Source organism: Eretmochelys imbricata, chromosome 1 (genome assembly GCF_965152235.1).
Source record: "Eretmochelys imbricata isolate rEreImb1 chromosome 1, rEreImb1.hap1, whole genome shotgun sequence".
In the NCBI taxonomy this organism is placed as follows: Eukaryota; Metazoa; Chordata; order Testudines; family Cheloniidae; genus Eretmochelys; species Eretmochelys imbricata.
Window position 1 is genome coordinate 131,999,741 of NC_135572.1, and position 14,783 is coordinate 132,014,523.

At 41.1% G+C, this 14,783-nt stretch overlaps 1 protein-coding gene across 3 annotated transcripts in view; it reads right to left on the reverse strand.

The window, feature by feature from the left end:
- PNPLA4 (patatin like domain 4, phospholipase and triacylglycerol lipase) overlaps nt 1–14,783 on the reverse strand; it is a 44,541-nt gene that overhangs the window by 18,959 nt on the left and 10,799 nt on the right. The window contains exons 4-7 of one of the 3 annotated variants that reach the window (XM_077815474.1): nt 14,087–14,271; nt 13,555–13,698; nt 8,724–8,818; nt 8,405–8,540 (exon numbers count right to left, since the gene is read on the reverse strand). In XM_077815474.1, the coding sequence (XP_077671600.1) occupies nt 8,405–8,540; nt 8,724–8,818; nt 13,555–13,698; nt 14,087–14,271 (560 nt within the window). The remainder of the gene's footprint in view (nt 1–8,404; nt 8,541–8,723; nt 8,819–13,554; nt 13,699–14,086; nt 14,272–14,783) is intronic. The other 2 variants (XM_077815455.1, XM_077815465.1) reach the window with 2 other exon arrangements.

Below are 14,783 nucleotides of genomic sequence, written 5' to 3' on the forward strand. Positions count from 1 at the left end.
CCCTAGGTTGAGGGCATTACGTAAGAGATTTGTATAGCAACCACTCCCACCTGTCTGCCATGGGCTTTCAAAAAGGGATGACGAGAAGAATTTTTTTTTTCTAACTTTGCTTTCAATTAAAGCTTCCAAAACCCTTAAAGACTAACAGGCATGACTGCTATATATTTTTGGAATTACAGCTTTTTGTTGTATCTGCAATGCCTATGTAATGCTGCATATGTATGCTTTGAGTAGCAAATTATTGTCCCATATAGCAATAACGATATCTACTTTAAGTACTTTTTCATCCTATTTTCTCGTTGGAAGGCCATGATTCTTCATGCAGCAGGCATTCTTTTGCCATGCCTCACCCTGGATTTTCTGTTTCCAGGCTGGGGAGGGGGAGCCGGTAGGAATCAACTCTGCCCCCAATAATAGTCTGCATTCTAATCCTAAAGTTTGTTAATGGTGGTCCTTATTTTGTTCCACTCCTGGAAGGCGCTGCATGAAAATTAGGGCTGTCAAATATTTAAAAATTAATTGCAATTAATCACATGATTAAAAAAATTAATTCCGATTAATCATGGGATTAATCATGCTGTTAAACAGTAACAGAATACCATTTATTTAAATATTTTTGATGTTTTCTGCATTTTCAAATACATTGATTTCAATTACAACACAGAATACAAAGTATACAGTGCTCACTTTACATTTATTTTTTATTACAAATATTCACACTGTAAAAAACAATAGAAATAGTATTTTTCAATTCACCTAATACAATAGTGCAATTTCTTTATCATGGAAGTTGAACTTACAAATGTAGAATTATGTACAAAAAAATAACTGCATTATTATAAAAACTTTAAAGCCTACAAATTTACTTAGTCCTACTTCAGCCAATAGCTTAGACAAAAAGTTTAGCTATAATTTGCAGGAAATAATGTTGCTTGCTTCTTGTTTACAATGTCACCTGAAAGTGAGAACAGGCGTTCACATGGCACTGTTGTAGCTGGCGTTGCAAGATATTTACGTGCCAGATATGCTAAACATTCTTATGTCCCCTCATGCTTCGACCACCACTCCAGAGGACATGTGTCTATGCTGATGACGCGTTCTGCTTGATAATGATCCAAAACAGTGCAGACCGACGCATGTTCATTTTCATCATTTGAGTCAGATACCACCAGCAGAAAGTTGATTTTCTTTTTGGGTGGTTCGGTACTGTAGTTTCCCCATCTGAGTGTTGCTCTTTTAAGACTTCTGAAAACATACTCCACACCTCATCCCTCTCAGATTTTGGTCAACACTGCAGATTATTAAACCTTGGGTCGAGTGCTGTAGCTATTTTTAGAAATCTCACATTGGTACCTTCCTTTGCATTTTGTCAAATCTGCTGTGAAAGTGTTCTTAAAACGAATGTGTTCTGGGTCATCATCTGAGACAGCTATAACATGAAATATAGGGCAGAATGCAGGTAAAACAGAGCAGGGATGTACAATTCTCCCCCGAGGAGTTCAGTTACAAATTTAATTAACACATTATTTTTTTGAGGAGCATCATCAGCATGGACATATGTCCTTTGGAATGGTGGCCGAAGCATACACGGGCATATGAATATTTAGCATATCTGGCACGTAAATACTATGCAACGCCAGCTACAAAAGTACCATGCGAATGCCTGTTCTCAGTTTCAGGTGACATTGTAAACAAAAAGAAGGCAGCATTATCTCCCATAAATGTAAACTGGTTTGTCTTAGTGATTGGTTGAACAAGAAGTAGGACTGAGTGGAATTCTAGATTTTTTTTGTTCCATAACTGCACTCAAAACCAAAACAATGTAAAACTTCAGAGCCTACATCTGTAAATTACACTTTCTCGATAAAGAGACTGCACTACAATCCTTGTATAAGGTAACTTGAAAAATGCTATTTCTTTTGTTTATCATTTTTACAGTGCAAATATTTGTAATACAAATAATATAACGTGGGCATTGTACACTTGGTATTGTGTTGTAATATATATTTGAAAACATAGAAAAACATCCAAAATATTTAATACATTTCAATTGGTATTCTATTGTTTAACAGTGTGATTAATCACAATTAATTTTTTTTGAGTTAATGGCATGAGTTAACTGCAATTAATTGACAGCCCTAAGGAAAATGTTTTATGGAACAGGAATTCAAGACAATGTTTTAGATTTCTGGGTAGAGAGAACTTTCTGAGACCCCCCTGGTAGCTTACTAAACCACTACACTCACCAATGGGCTGCTAAGTCACTGTGATGTGGGTGTACCCCACACAGGCCCTGAAGGTTAACTAACATACCCGGCAGCACCTTGTGAGAGAGACAGCCAGGCTTAATTGATGATGAAACCCAGCTGGGGAGGGGTGATTAAAAAGCCAGGAAATTTGAAACAGAAGAGGGCTGCAGGAAGAGAGTCTGCAATCACTCTCTGGAGAATAGAAGAGTGCAGGGAAACATCAAGGACTCTAAGGCCTGGTCTACACTGGGGGGGAGGGAAATCAATCTAAGATACACAATTTCAGCTACGAGAAAGCATAGCTGAAGTCGACGTATCTTAGACCGACTTAGAATCACTTACTTTGCATCCTCGCGGCGCAGGATCGACAGCCGCTGCTCCCCCGTCGACTCCGCTTCCGCCTCTTGCCATGGTGGAGTTCTGGAGTCGACGGCAGAGAGATCCCCAATAGATCGATCACTACCCACTGATCCATGGCCTAAGGGAGCAGACTTTGGCAGTGAGCTGGAACCTAGAGAAGAGGGAGGGCCGGGGCTCCCCTACCAGCCATTAAGGAAGTTGGGGTGAAAGCCCTTGAGGTAAGGGGCATAAAGAACCCAGAGACAGATGGCAAACTGGTTGTAAAGTCACTGGATTACAGTTAGGTTGGATTCTCTGTTAACCCAGATAGGGTGGAGTAAAGCTTGACCTCGCTGGAAGGCCAAATTTTGGGAACAGAGACCACTACACTGACAGAGCGACTGTCAGCAAGGGGTACTATATGGGGAAAGAGCTGCTGTATCATGCCTGGCCACAAGAAAGCAATCGTGTAGCAAGTGAACCCCTTCACAATCACCAGGTCCACTGCATACACTGATGGGACCCTACCACTTGCAAGGAAAATTACCTTTTTTCCCCATTCTCGTATTTCTGAAATATTAGAGAGCTTCCCTTGCATGAAACAAAGTCTAAGCCAGTACTGGTAAATATCCCTGAAATATGACTTTAATCCACCATCTCTCAGCTAGATCCAACTTTTTTCTTTTAATTAAAGTAAAATCAATGTTACTTACCACAGTGTGTGTGCGCACGAGGCTCCCAATGGTAGACAAGAAAATGACTATACGTGAGAATTCATGAAGGAATGATATATAAGCATTCCAAAATATTGCAAATTGTGTGGTTGTGTACAGAAAGAAAGCAAAATGAGGAGATTCTCTTCCTTCCCCCAATGGCAATATAATTAATTTACTGTTTCATTCCATTGGCAGGCACTTTCTCACCTGCTGGGCCAAGCCTCTCACCTAGAACTCTGAGTGTCACAATTAGCCAGCAGCGGGATCAGGAGGAGGACCAAGGAGGAGCAAACAGCACCTTGCTTTTAAGAAAACTAAGCAGGAGAGAGGCACACTCCATGAGGAGAGACAGCTCCAGAAGCTCCTGGATAAAGAGGGTGAACAGGGAGCAGGACCAAGGGCTCATGGCCAGAATGATGAATATGTGCACCAGCAGCATGGTTCAGCAAGCTCTTGTGCTGCTCCACAGCCACTTCATGGCACAGTTCAAGCACCAATCCATGTGCCAGCTACAATGTCTGTAGCTGCATAGATACATGTAGACATTACAGGTCATGACTCAGAATGGTTGGGCAGTGGAGTTTGGAAGGGATGGTGAGAGAAATCACAGACAGGATTTCTCTTCTAAAATACTGACAGTTTTATGTTTGAGAGAGAGAGAGCAAGACCCCTGCCCAACAGATGTACTCCATCTCTGACAAACAGGGAGATGGCAGAGCTTGCAGTTTTTCTTTGCCATACAGTAAGTATTTTCAGTCAGCCATAAACCCTCCAATTTCCTGATTTAATGTTCTACCAACACTTATTAATATTAATCATATTGTCACTGTAGCAGTTATTCAAACACTCAGCCAACTCATAGAAACCAATCACTGCTGCTGGACACAAATTTATGATGCAGTCTTAATCCGCTCTTAATATAACATATGAAATGCACATCAGGAATAAGACGCAGATTATTGTCTCCCAAGTGAATCACCACAACTCCAAGGTAAGGGGTGGGCAAACTACGGCCTGTGGGCTGGATCCGGCCCACCAGCCACTTTAATCCGGTGCTCGAGCTCCCGCTGGGGAGCGGGGTCTGGGGCTTGCCCCACTCCGGAGCTCCAGCTGGGAAGCAGGGTCGGGGGCCACTCCCGGAAGCAACGGCATGTCCCCCCTCTGGCTCTGCATGCTGTTCCCATCCCAAGCACTGTCCCTGCAGCTCCCATTGGCCGGGAATCACAGCCAATGGGAGCTGCAGGGGTGGTACCTGCAGATGGGTCAGCACGCAGCAGAGCTGCCTGCCCGCGCCTCCGCCTAGGAGACAGAGGGGGGACATGCTGCTGCTTCCTGAAGTCACTTGAAGTAAGCACCACCTGAGCCTGCACCCTGAGCCACGTCCCCATGCCCCAACCCCCCACCCCAGCCCTGATACCCCTCAGTCCCAGCCCAGAGCACCCTTCTGCACCCCAAACTCCTCATCCTCAGCCCCACCCCAGAGCTCACACCCCCAGCCGGAGCCCTCCCCCCCATTCCCCATGCCCCAGCCAAGAGCCCCCTCCCACACCTTGAACTCCTCATTTCTGGCCCCACCCCAGAGCCTGCACCCCCAGCCACAGTCCTCGCCCCAACTCCAATTTCATAAGCATTCATGGCCTGCCATACAATTTCTATAGCCAGATGTGGCCCTTGGGCCAAAATGTTTGCCCACCCCTGCTCTAGGTAGGTCACAACCTGTTAAGCCATCAGTTAGATGCGTCAGAGTGGGCAAAACATGATGCCAACACAGGCCACCTCTCTCCACTCCCATCCTGTGTGTCTTTGGAAACACCGCATAAATGTGCGCTGAGATCAAGAAGTAGCCACTTACCAGCCCCATTCTCCTCCCTATTCTTAGAAACTGGTAAAACAGCTTTTCTCAGACAATCCAAGGTTTTCCAACACATCCTCATTTCCCCGCTCCCTCAAGAGCAGCAATCCCTCTCCTGTCCTCCTACCACAAAGTCCTCTGTACCTGGTTCCTCCCCACTTGATCTAACCAAAATTTTGGTTAGACCAGCCTGCAAATAACATGAGTTATTAAATCTTTACTGCACAGAAACATCAGTGGGTGTTCACTCACGGCAATGGCATTGGCACACGCCCTCCAACCCATCAGGCATGCATGAAGCGGCTTCACAGAAACCGTCATGTTTTTTCTTCTTTATTGGTGCTTATGCACTGTAATCCTACTAGACTGCACAAGCCAATAAGTGAACCTGTTCTTAAACATCATTCACTGGAGTCCCTCAGAAACTTAATGGGTGCCGTACAGTACCTTGGGTAAGACTTGACTCACTGCAGCCCCAAAACCCTCTGTCGCCTTATTTACCCATTCCTCTGCTCCCTAATACTACTCTCCTCCCGTTCTAGGAAGCAGTCACCTGTCTTTTCCCCTCCCCGCCCCAAACACTTTGATTACTCACAATAAAATTGCCACCCATGACTCAAATTAACACATTTAAGGATAAGATAATCACACGGTTTCTGTGAAGCCGCTTCATGCATGGCTGGGTAGTTCAAGGGAGTGTACCAATGCCACTGCCGTGAGTGAACACCCACTGATGTTTCTGTGCAGTAAAGATTTAATAACTCATGTTGTTTGTGACCAGTTGTTTCTGTTAAAATATAACATGCTTCTATTTTATGGGGAGGTTTATTATGAACACAGCAGAATAATAAAGAGGCTGGTCAACCTCCAGCCACTCAGTCCAAAACTCCTTTTATCTTAGTGGAGGCTTGTGGTTAGCTCACCCTTAAATGTGTTAATTAAAGAGTGAGCTCACAGCCATCTATCTCCACAGGGCCTGTGATTCCTCCAGTCATTGGTATTTCTCAGTTTAACAGTACAAGGCAGCAGAAAGAAATAACTATTTTTTATTTTGGGGAAAGTGAGGTATGGGATGGTGCAGGAGTGCAACAGAGCCCATCTGGCCAAGCGTAGCACAGCCCTAGGGCTTACCGAGCCCGGGCTGAGATCCAATCCTGGTGCACAGGAGTTTGACAAACTTTTCTTGAGTTCCAAGTCTGCCAAGGGGTTGGTATGGGAACCCATGCCCGCCCACTCCACTGGGTTCCAGCTCAGGGCCTTCAAGTCAGGTAAGCAAAATCAGGATTCTTCGACTCTGACAATGCCCTGATCTTTTTCCTACCTTTCCCTGGATCTTCGCAGGCTCCCCACCCTGTTGATCAGTTAATCCGCTCCTGGACTGTTGTTTCTGGGAAGCTCTTTAGTAGTTTGCTGTCAGGAGCTTTTTTCTTCAGCCTGCTCACTTCTCTGGTAACTGTCCCGCCACTCTACCACCCAGCCCTTTTATCTTCCCAGCTGCTTCAAGGCTTCCAATCGGTAGCAGCCCGCAGTGCCTGTATTAATTCTTTGGTTGCTGCGCCAGTATGGGATACATTCACCCCATGACAGGGGGTTTCTTTCATTCAGGAACCACTCAGTCAAATGACCCCAAATTTTGATCACAATGTTATCCTGCATCCCCATGACACACACCTAATTTCAAAGCAATCTGAGTAACCAATCAGATTTGAAAGCACTTACAGTGTTGATAAGTGAAAAGTAATGCACATTGGAAAAAATAATCCCAACTATACATACAAAATGACTGGCTCTAAATTAGCTGTTACTACTCAAGAAAGATCTTGGCAGTCACTGTGAATAGTTCTCTGAAAACACCCGCTCAATGTGCAGTACTAGTCAAAAAAGCTAAACGTCTTAGGAACCATTAGAAAGTGATAAATGATAAAACAGAAAATATCACAATGCCACTATAAAAATCCATGGCATCCCCACACCTAAATAATTAATGCAATTCTGGTTGTCCCATCTCAAAAAAAGATATATTAAAATTTGAAAAGTACAGAGAAGGGCAACCAAAATTATTAGTGATATGGAGCAGCTCCATATAAGGAGAGATTTAAAAAACTGTGATTGTTCAAGCTTAGAAAAAAGAAGACTAAGGAGTGATATAATTGATGTGTATAAAATCATGAATGGTATAAAGGTAGTGAATAGGGAAGTATTATTTACGCCTTCATATAACACATAAACTAGGGGTCACCTGATGAAATTAACAGGCAGCAGCTTTAAAAGAAACAAAAGTACTTGTTCCCATAATGCACACTCAACCCAGGTAAGTTATTGCCATGGGTTGTTGTGAAGGTCAAAACTATAACTGGGTTCAAAAAATAATTAGGTGAGTTCATGGAGGATATGTCCCTCAATGGCTATTAGCCAAGATGTGCAGGAATGCAACCTCATGCTCTGGGTGTCCCTAAACCAGAAGATGGCACTGGATGACAGAAATGGTTCACCTGATAAATTGCTCTGTTCTGTGCATTCCCTCTGAAGCATCTGGCACTGGCCACTGTCAGAGACAGGACACTGTGTTAGATGGACCATTGGTCTCACCCAGTATGGCCATTCTTATGTACAAGAGTTGAGCTTTAAAGCCCATAAAATGGCAGGAATGTAAATCTTGTAGGCATTTTTCTGTATTGTTGTATGCAGTCTGTAAATAATGTACATTTTCTTAAATACTGTTCTCAGTTTGGGTCTCACAAAGATTTAGTGGGTGCTACGCACAACTTCGGGTAAAACTCAACAGACTGAGACCATTTGATCTGCATCACATCAATAGTTTGAGCTCCTGCTCTGTACAAAAACATACTATCTAGAAACTTTTTGAAAAATGGCTAGTTTTTTTGAGGGTTTGTATCTCTGGAACTCCTAGCCCAAATTTGGGTCACTACCCTTATCCTGCACCATCACGAGGCACACCAAATTTGAAAGGAATCTGATTAAGCATGTTGATTTTAGAAGACTTAAAAACATTGACCTTTAAACAAAAGTTGTGACACAACCTTAACTATAGTGGTGCTGCTGTGCTACTATATTTTTGCTTGCCTTGGTTATGTGGGCAGTCCCACTGAAGTCAGTGAAATTACTCAAATGAGTAAAAGGAATAGGATTTAATCAAATTACAAAAATAAATAAAAAAAAAAGATGTCCCAGACTTTGGGAGACAGGCATGCATTTTCATTTACAGAAGTGATATGCAACTTTGTTACCTTAATGAGGTCCTCCCTGGAGGAAAAATTTGAAACCAAATAATTTTTTCCATTTTTAGTGTTGGTGATTGATACATAGAGACGATTCTCTGCTATCTCATGAGCATTAGAAGGAAGAAAAGACTCTATACCTGCCCTATAATAAAGAAAATGATTAACATTATTCACCATTAATTACTGAACAGCTTATAAATATTTCAGAAGTGGAAGAAAGCTGAGCTTTCCATAGTACAAATAGCCTTCTACACTTTCTCACTATTTTCACTATTTTTGAGTTTTATATAGAATTGAACTTAGAAAAGTACATTAAGATACATACCTAAGTCGTGTCATGAAATCATAACCTGGTGTCACTGCACCAAAGTACAGTTTTCTAATTTCCTCTGCAAAGTTATAGGTAAACACTTCGCATTCCTGAAAATTAAAATGCTTGGTATGAAAGGTTATGTAGTTATTAAAAACCATGTCCACCTGAATTACACCAAATGTTAATTATAAATAATTGTAGTGTGATGGTTTATCCATAGCATATTAATTGATGAGCATTTACTTTACCAAAAAAGGAGTTACAAGATAACTGATGAAGTCTATGTTTGCTCACGTCCCATTACAGACAAACCAGATGTGAATAAGACAAATGAATTACTTCTCCACACCACACCATCTCACTTGTGTATACCACATGGGAAAAAATGTGAAAGAAAGTTTTATATATTTATATATTCATAGAAAATAAACAGCATACCTTACGGATTTTTTCTTTCACCTGATATATATATGTGTGTGTGTATATATATACAAAAATCCAAAAGGTATGCTGTTTATTTTCTATGAATATCACCCATTAGATGAGGAATCCGCTGACATGTAACATTGCAGAAGTTAGCTTTTATATCAGGGAATTTCAATGGAAAGCGACATCTTAAAATTCACTTAACCAATAAAGATACAGTTGAGGTATTTCACTACAGCTGTATAAAAAGAAAGACTGAAAAGGTATTTAAAGGCTCCTCCCTCACTGATGCAAAAGCAAAATTTCTGCAGTTGTTGGGAAAAATTAACAAGCACTGGTGACAACTGAAGTGGGTAGGCAAAACTGACAGATAAAAGACATTCTGAGAGTAAATCTTCAGTAAATACAAGCAATTTACAATGGAATAAAGGTAATATTGCATCTGACCCACAAGGGCCAGTTCTCTGAAGCTGCTGAACACAATTACTTTATGTACAGTAAATATATTTTTGTGACAACATATTAAATTCATATTTACTTGCAAGTATGGAATATACTGCTATCTCTCACCATTTTATTGACAAGTCTTGCAACATCTAGTGTTTTTCTTAAAGTTCCAGGTCCTGATGTCATGTTATAAAGGTAAGAATATCAATTTAAAAAAAAAACCCCTAAGTTTCCAAACCTCATTGTTGCAGATCAAAGCTTAGAAATGTGAACCCTAAAATGTCAGAAGCTCAACTGTCAGAAGGCAAATAAAAAGAACCCAATATTTATTTGCTTTTAAAACGATTTTCAGAGGGTCTAACTTTGGACTTTGAATGCTTGAGATTAGCAAAACTGTATTTGTATGAATTCCTATACCATTTTGTGAAAAGAGTTATTCCAATTCTAGTGTCTCGAAGAACCTGCTATCCAGTTTTCAAAACTGGTTTTCAAGAAACATGTTGTACCTAAATGCACTTTAAGTGTTCAGTTGTACATTAGAGTGGTCTATAAATAGCTTAGAGTTTTTTGGTTAATAGCTTTCTGCATGATGAAATACTAAATTTGTTGCAATAAATAAATAAATTAAAAATAGAGTCTTGGATCAACCATTTGGAGACATCTGGTTACAGGGATTTTTGTTCGTTTTTTTGGGTAACATGTTATAAAATCAGTGCTCAGAAAAGGTAAAGATTGACAGCCCTGAAAACAGAAGGCATGCTATCCACAGAAGAGATATATACCATTGGCAGCAGTAAAACATTCCCATACCTTGCATGTGTCTTAAATCTGGCCCACCTAAGTGCCAGAGGAAAATTTAGTCTCCCTACTCAGGCTCTCTGTATAGACTGGCAACATATGTGTGAATTAAATGCCAACTGTGATAGATTTGTACTAGAAACAAATCTTCACTATAACATGTCTGAGACCAACTTATTTCTCACAGGTCAAACAGATATCAGATAGGAACTACTGACAAATTGCGCTCTATAGGGCATTACCAATTCCAAATCACCTGTTCATTTCAAGTGAATAAGTGTGGACATACTATGTATTACAGGCTATTGTTTTGTATGACAGGATCTAGTCATAATAAGAATTATTCACTTTTGCCATCAAAAAGAACATCTCCTGTTGACAACTACTCAAAGTTATGGTCATAAGATATTAAACTATTCAAAAGCATCAGTGTGACTTAGGAGCCTAAGTTCCATTTGCAAAAGTGACTTAGTATTGATATGCCTAAAGATGCAGAAACTAGTGAAAGTTAAGTGCTTAACCTGCTTAGGAACTTTTGAAAATCACATTCGGCACGTGTCACATCCCAAGTGAGTGCCCTAACCACTGGGCTAAAGCTTACAAGGGAGCTAAGCCACCACCACTTCTTCACTACCAAAGTTGTGAATCTAGTCCTCCTTTCCTTTGTTTTAATCAAAAAGCCTGAAAGTAAAATGAAATTTTTTGGGTCAAAATGTTTTGTTTTGACATTCCTGGAATGTTTTGATTTGTAGGAAGTTTTCAAAAAACATTTTCCCTTCAATGCAAAACAAAACATTTTTTTAATTTTTTTTTTAATTTTACAGCAAACTGAAAAAATCCATTATTCACCAAGCACTAATTACAGCTCACCTCACTTTTAGACTCTCTCCTCAGATTCAGAAACCCACACGAGATCTCTGTAATCAGGGGTGGGAGAAAGTCCTAATTATGATTTGTCTAACTTAGCCATATTTGAAAAAAAACCTAACTTGTCTAACAAAGCTGCTTTTATGGATATCAAATATGTCTATGTTGGAATGTTCTTTGTAACATTCTTTGTTCATGGTTTGGCTCAGTTGGAATTTATTTTTTGCTAATGGTAAGAATATAGAATTACAGTGACAGAAAAGTTGAACAGAAATTTCAATAGAAATACAACATTTGAATGAAACACACTCTATCCACAAGACTGAACTGTCTTTGGGTAACATCCATGTAAATTAAGAGATACAGTAGAACCTCAGAGTTATGAACATCTCAGGAATGGAGGTTGCTCATAACTCTGAAACATTTCTAATTCCGAACAAAATGTTATAGTTGTTCTTTGAAAAGTTTATAACTTAATACAGCTTTGAAACTTTACTATGCAGAAGAAAAATGCTGCTTTCCCTTTATTTTTTCATAGTTTATGTTTAACACAGTACTGTACTGCATTTGCCTTATTTTTTCATCTCTGCTGCTGCTTGATTGCGTACTTCCGGTTCCAAATGAGGTGTGTGGTTGACTGGTCAGTTCGTAACTTTGGTGTTCGTAACTCTGAGGTTCTACTGTATTATTTTGTCCACTGGAGGGCTCACATAATTTTCCATTCGTGCAACAGAAACAGAATGATGAAAAAGTTAATTTTTAAAAATGTAAAGAAAGGCTAGAGACCTCAAATAGTGTTCTCTAATTCATATAATGATATCTGTACATGCAAAATTTCATTAATATCAGACAATGTAATATGTACTTTATTCCAATAAAAGAGCAAAACCAAAACTTTTGGGCTCGTGCTGGTAGTCAGTGAATGATCATTTAGTTTCATTTTTACATTTTGGGTTGGATTCTCCAGTCTACTAAGGCCACTTTGGGCTGCATAAGAAGTGCAAAGTGGCCTTCAAGCAGCTGAGGTAGTGGAGAATTGCTGCTGCAGAGAACTCTCCATCAGAAAGCTCTGCTGCTCCACTCTCTCTCCCTCACCACTTCCAGCCTAAGGAGGAGGGGATATTTTGGAGGGGTAAAGCCTGGGTGGGACAGGTAGGGGGAATGGCAGAGCTCTGCCATGCATCATCCTCCATTGGTGTAAGTTCACAGCAACAGCCTGAAATTGAGCAGGGCTACTTGGCCCTGAATCAGAAAGCCATAACTGGCTTCCTGCAAACATGCCCTCAATCATCCACTCTTTACTCCACCCAATCAGACCTTGGACAAAATAGAGAATCAAAGCCTATAACTGTATGCGCTAATATCAATCAATTAAGAAAGCACCTATAAGTTCCTTATATCTCCTTCCTTACAAGGACAGCAGTGCATGCTTACTGAACAGTGTCTGCAGTTGGCTGTGACTGTCAGCCTAGGACAGAAACTGATTACCACTCTACAGCAAACTTTAATAAATTAAAAGCATATCACCAGCAAAAATCTCACTCATCACTTCCCTCATACTGTCCCCTAAACCCAGGTTTCTCAACCTTTTTCTTTCTCAGCCCCTTCTGCCCCCAACATGCTACAAAAACTCCAGAGTCTGGGTGGTGGTGGTAAGGATTGGGGGCTCTGGGCTTCAGGTTCTTCCATCTGGGCTTCTGCCCTGCAGGACATCGGGGTTCCGGCCCCTGGGCAGGGACCTCGGGCATAGGTGTAGTTTGACTTCTATTTGGGGTGGGAGTGGGGCAGAGCCGGCAGGGCTCGGGAAGGGAGCACCAACTCCATCCCCAACTCACCTCGGCAGACCACCCAGCTTGTCTGGGTTGGGGGAGGCGCAACCAAAAATTATAACTCAAAGGGTAAGGGGTTCAGCTCAAAAAGTTTGAAAACTGCTCAGGGTGCAGGGAGAGGGGTTCTAGGGGCTATGCCAAGAGACACACACACACACCACTACTGTCGCTGCTCCCCGAAGGCTCTGCAGAATGAGATCCCCATGCCCAGGCAGCTCTTACTGGTTGTACAAAAGGAGCTGGGAGCTGAGGAGCAGCCACAGCCCTGGGCACCAAGAGAAGACAAGGGAGCGCTGCACTTCCCCCTCCATGAAACCTGTCAGAGCAGCAGACACCCCACACTGCCCAGTTCCAACTTCCCACCACCAACCCGGCCAGGAGGCGGGGCTTCAGGGGTTGGGGAAGAGCGGTGTGTGGAGCTGCCGCTGGGACTGCTCTGCTACGGTTAAGGCACTGCAGTTTGGGGGTCAACGCACCTCTGATCTCCCCACCAACTCTGCCCATGGGCTCGGGGCTTCTGCTCCACAGGGCACCAGGGCTTGGGGCTCAAAGACCCCCTGAAACCGCCTGATGGATCCCCAGGGGGCCACAGATCCCCGGTTGAGAACTGCTGTCCTAAACTACAAGGATACAAATAGTGTATGTGCGTGCACACGTGTATGTATGACTTTACATATATCAACAAATCTTCATCCATATGTGACTTTAAAATTATACAGCTAAAATATAATCTTATTATTTAAATTGGGCACATACTTCATTAGTTGGTAAGTATTTTTAAAAACTGTATGAGGAATATACACAGACTTTCTTTGTTAGGGAAAACAAAGAGTTGTGAGCTCTGCTCCTAGACAAGAACTAAAATAAACAAACACACACACACAAAATAAAACAGTCAACCAAATAAAAATAGTGCCAGCCTAAAAACCTTACTTTAGGAATATAAGGGTTTTTTTTTTGTTTTTTTAAATTGCTACATTCTAAATGGATTAGTTACTTTTCAATTACCTCTATGTTTTCTGGCATTGTTAACAGAACTGTGGCAACCAGTGATCCTGCAGAAGCTCCTGCAAAAGCCTTCACAACCTTCAGTAACTTCTTACCATGCCTGCAAAGAGCAGATGCTGCCCCCAAGTGGTATATACCCAGAAACCCACAAGCTGCAAATGACAGGTTGAGATGTTTCATTTTTGCTGTGGAAACAAAATTTTGCTATCAGGAGATGGATCAGTTAAATGCTTTAACACATTTATTTTTTGCTATATAGCACACACAAGCAGAATATCTAAAAACAGCTGGCTTATTTTCAAAAGAGCTGAGCACCTTCAACCCCCAATTAATTCAACAGGAGCTTGTAGGTGCACAGCATCTTTGAATTTCAGGGCAATTGTGTTCAAAATGCTGCTTAGTCAAATACTGCTCCATTTCTATTGTTCCAACTGGAAAATTATTTTTATCCACAATAAGATATTAATAAAGTGTTTTTATAAATGTTGTATTCCTTTGTTAAATTAAAAAGTTTAACACAATATATTGAGTAGATATGTTTTCCCATATTTGGCTACTTAGTAAAGACAACTTTAAAAAAAATAAAATAAATGATTCTAGTCATTTTCCAGAACTGTTTGATAGATTGGTACAGTTTAAACCCATTTTGCTGCTGGCTGAGATGGTTAAAATTGCTCCGAATTGTAGGTAATTACAT